This window comes from Amblyomma americanum, chromosome 1 (assembly GCF_052857255.1).
Source record: "Amblyomma americanum isolate KBUSLIRL-KWMA chromosome 1, ASM5285725v1, whole genome shotgun sequence".
In the NCBI taxonomy this organism is placed as follows: domain Eukaryota; kingdom Metazoa; phylum Arthropoda; class Arachnida; order Ixodida; family Ixodidae; genus Amblyomma; species Amblyomma americanum.
Genome location: NC_135497.1, coordinates 554,197,105 through 554,201,033, shown reverse-complemented (window position 1 = coordinate 554,201,033; position 3,929 = coordinate 554,197,105). Strand labels below are relative to the sequence as shown.

The 3,929-nt window shown below is 65.8% G+C and overlaps 1 protein-coding gene across 1 annotated transcript; it reads right to left on the bottom strand.

Moving 5' to 3' along the window:
- Nucleotides 1-567: 567 nt before the first annotated feature.
- LOC144129836 (uncharacterized) lies at nucleotides 568-1,593 on the bottom strand. The gene has a single exon (XM_077663904.1). The coding sequence runs from the start codon at nucleotides 1,591-1,593 to the stop codon at nucleotides 568-570; it is 1,026 nt and encodes a 341-aa protein (XP_077520030.1).
- Nucleotides 1,594-3,929: the final 2,336 nt, after the last annotated feature.

The window sequence follows — 3,929 nt, the reverse complement described above, 5'->3', positions numbered from 1 at the left end:
GGCAGGTCCCAGCAGCAGCAGTAGCCACAACTGGGGAGGGTGAACGGCACGCACTGGGAGTGGCGCGTGCACGTCGGGGGCTTGCAGGAGGCAGGCAGCTCATTTCCCCCGGTCCGGCCGAAAGGCTGGGCGGAGGTGGGCGATGACTACAGCTCAGCCGGGGTGGCTGCAGGAGGCCACCATGTGGCAGCCGATGAGGACCGCGGGGTAAACTGCTACAGGGTAGCAGCGCGGCGGGGTGCGCTAAGGAAAACCGCCGTTTCCGGCGGCGCGCAGGGGCTGTGGTTACAGCTGGGGCGCCAGCGGGCTGGCGCACAAGGGACCGGCGGCCGTGTCCAGGATCTCGGGATGCGGGCCTGGTCGTACCGCCGGGGGGCTGCTTCAGGACAGCAGCAGAAGGATATCGCCATGGGAGACGGCGCGTCGGGGCCCCGCACTCCCGTTCAGGGCACCGCGGCAGGTGTCGAGGTGGTGAACAAGCTGCCGCCAAAGTCATCAGCTGCGCCGACTGCTGGGGGTTTCCAGGAAATATGGGCCGTGTTCTGGATCACGGGATGCGAGCCAGGCTTATAGCCGAGTGGCTAATCCCGTAGATTGTAGGAATTCCAGCAGCAGTCGGAAGGCCTCAGTCTGGCTGCGCTTTGGGTGCAGCAGGTCTTGGTCCGAGTAGGAGGGCAGCCCTAGGTTGCGGTACCCTGCAGTCATGTCACGCCGGGCGGCCTCTAGGTTCGGGCAGGCACAGAGGAGGTGGCCCAGAGTCTCGTCTGCCCCACAGAAGGAGCAGGCCGGGGACGGGGCTCTGCCATGTCGGTGTAGCCGGGCCTGTGTCCATGAGCAGCCCGTTCGTAGTCGCAGGATTAGGGCCCGTTCCCTCCGTGGCAGGCAGTCGGGTACCCGCATGAAGCGGACTCCTGAGGCCACGCGGGGATCGGGGTGGAGGGCCCGTACGGCCTGCCGAAGAGCAGGACGGGCGAAGTCCAGCTGCGTTACTTTTGAGGACACCGGGGAGCCATTGGTGTGGGCGGCTCCGGCCAGCTGATCCGCAGCCTCGTTCCCAGTGATGCCAACGTGTGAAGGCAGCCACTGGAGGGAGACCGGACGGCCAGCATCCTGGATGGCCATAAGTCGGGCCTTAAGGTTGGCCACCGTGTGCTGTCTGGGCTGGTGCTGGCGCAGCAGCTGGAGGGCTGCTCTCGAGTCGGTTAAGATGACTGCGGGCTGCTGTCCAGGCAGCAGGAGGAGCAGGTCTGCTGCCAGGTGGAGGCCCGCCAGTTCAGCCGCCGTGGAGTTGGCTGGGAACCGCAGGTGGCACGAGAGTGCTGCACCTAAGGCCGGTGCTACGCAGGCCGCAGCGGCCTGGCCTGTTGCTGGAAGTACCGAGCCGTCGGTGTAGACCTGGAGATGTCCTCCCAGGGACTCCTGCAGCAGGGTGGCAGCAGTCTGCTGCAGGGCAGCAACAGGTGTACGGCGCCTACTGCAGCTCCGGATGTCCACCGAGATGGGAAGCGGCGGCCTTGTTGGTGGGGGCGGGAATGGTGCCTGGTTGACAGGGGGGCCGAAGAGCCTGTGGAAAGTGCTATACAGGAGCCCCATGCGGGAGTCCGGTGCTCGGCGGAGCCGAGACAGGAGGGCCCTTCCGTCTGGAGCATGGTATAGGCGGTTCACGTGGCGCAGACCCATCTGGAGGAGCAGGAGGGACAGCGGCCAGGACCCTGCTTCCGCGTGAGTGGCAGCGATGGGGGAGATACGCGGGAGGCCCAGGCATTGCCGCAGGACGGAGCGGTGTCCAAGCTATAGAGTCCGAAGGCGGGCAGGTAGCAGGGTCACCAGCGGGAGGGCATATGTCACTAGAGACGTGGCCGCTGCGTGGTAGAGGCGGAGGGCCCAGGAAGGAGAGCAGCCCTGGTCCCTGGCCTGGAGGCGCTGGACCGCCTGGCCGATTCGTCGTAGACGAGGCAGGAGGGCCCCCACCGCAGGAAGCCAGGTGAGGCGTCGGTCGATCAGGAGGCCGAGGTACTTCACCTGGTTCCGCCACGTGAGCCCATCCGCACCTAGCCGCAGGGTGGTGATGTGCGCCCGACGCCCTCTGGGGTGGTACAGCAGGGCCTCCGTCTTTGCCGGGGACACTGTGAGGCCGATGGACGATAGGTAGACCTGTGCAGCATCCAGGGCCCTCTGGAGAGATGTACGCATAGAACGGATCCTCCTGGGTGTGCCCCTCACCCACAGGGCCACGTCGTCTGCATACACAGAGCACCTCACCCGGTGGGAGGACCTGGATTTGAGGGAGGCTGGTAGTCCTGCCATGGCCAGGTTGAATAGGAATGGGCTCAGCACTGAGCCCTGTGGTACTCCTGCGGCGACGGGCCGTGGGGAGCTTAGTTGTCCGCCGACTCGAACCCGGAAGGTGCGGCCCTGGAGGAAGGCTTGGATAAAACGCCAGCAGAGGGCCAGTGACTCCCAGGCGGCTCAGGGCCTCATGGATCACACTGTGTGGGAGCGTGTCAAAGGCAGCCTTGACATCCAGCAGGACCAGCATGACGGCGTCCCCATCGTGCCGGGCATCCTCCAGGGTGGAAACCAGGTCGGCAATTGAATCCGCAGTGCACCTGCCCCGTCGGAAGCCCGTTAGCTGCTCTGGCAGGAAGTTAGTGACGCGGGCAATCCAGGTGAGGCGGAACAGGGCGATGGCCTCCATGGTCTTGCAGGCTGCGGAGGTCAGGGAGACTGGCCTGTAGGAGGACGGCAGGCGGCTCGGTTTCCGTGGCTTGAGGACTGGCACGACCACGGCCGTCAGCCAGTCCTCGGGGAGAGTGGCCGAGCCCCAGATGGCGTTGAAGGCCTCAAGGAGACGGGTTCTCTCTGGGGTGTCGAGGTTACGGAGCATTTGATGACTTATGCCGTCTGCCCCCGGGGCCGTCCGCTTTCGTGGGCGGTCCAGGACCGCCTGTAGCTCATGCGCCGTGATTGCGGCATAGCACTGCGCCACGACATGGGCCAGTACACCAGGGGGGGCTGCCGGGGTTCTGGGGGTGGGCAGGGCTGGAGGGGGGCTGGAGACCGGTCCGCCAGGAGGATTGAACTGATCAGCCATCAGCTCAGCCAGGTCCTCGATGCTGATGGCCCTTGCGATGGCAATGGCCAGGATGGGACGCCTGGGGATCTGTGGATGGACCAGAGCCTTCAGGAGGCGCCAGGCTTTGCCCGAGTGGCTGCTTCTCTGTATGCTGGAGCATATCCCGGTCCAGCTCTGGCGGCGCCGGCGTCTGGCGTGTCGACGGCAGGCAGCGTCGATGCGCCGGTAGGCCGTCCAGTCCGCAGGCAGGGAGGTGTTCAAGGCAATGCGCTCCTGGCGCCTGCGGTTTGCCCTGATGTTCAGGAGGCGGAGGTCCGGGACAGGGGAATTGGCCGGGACCCTGACCAAAGTGGTAGCCTCGCGGGCGCAGGTAGCTACGTGGTCCAGGAAGCTCTGGCCCGGAGGGATCTCCTTGCTGCGGACGCGGAACTCTGGCCAGGAGATCACCGCGTACGTCCGATCCTCCTGTGGCCGCCTGGAGGTTGGGGTGAGGAACAGGGGGAAGTGGTCCGAACCCCAGGTGTCAGCTGGCTTCCGGCACTCGTACCGAATCCCTGGCGTTGTGAATGCCAGGTCCAGGGTTGATGAGTGTCGGAGGGTGACGAAGGTGGGGGAAGGGGGCTTCAGAAGACCAAGGCCCGCCCACAGCGTGGTCTCCATCAGGATACGGCCCGCGCGGCTGGTGGTGCGGCAGCCCCACTCCCTGCTGTGGGCGTTGAAATCCCCACACACCAGTGCTCTGGGGCCGATACGAGAAAGCACTGGGGTCAGCAAGGGTGTGGCCCAGCTCACCCCTGGAGGGATGTAGATGGACACCACCGTGGTGTCTGTGGCGCCCATCCGCACGGTGACT

Bases quoted from the DNA above. Each gene is read 5' to 3' on its own strand.
- LOC144129836 (XM_077663904.1), bottom strand. From the start codon at position 1,593: ATGGGGCTCCTGTATAGCACTTTCCACAGGCTCTTCGGCCCCCCTGTC.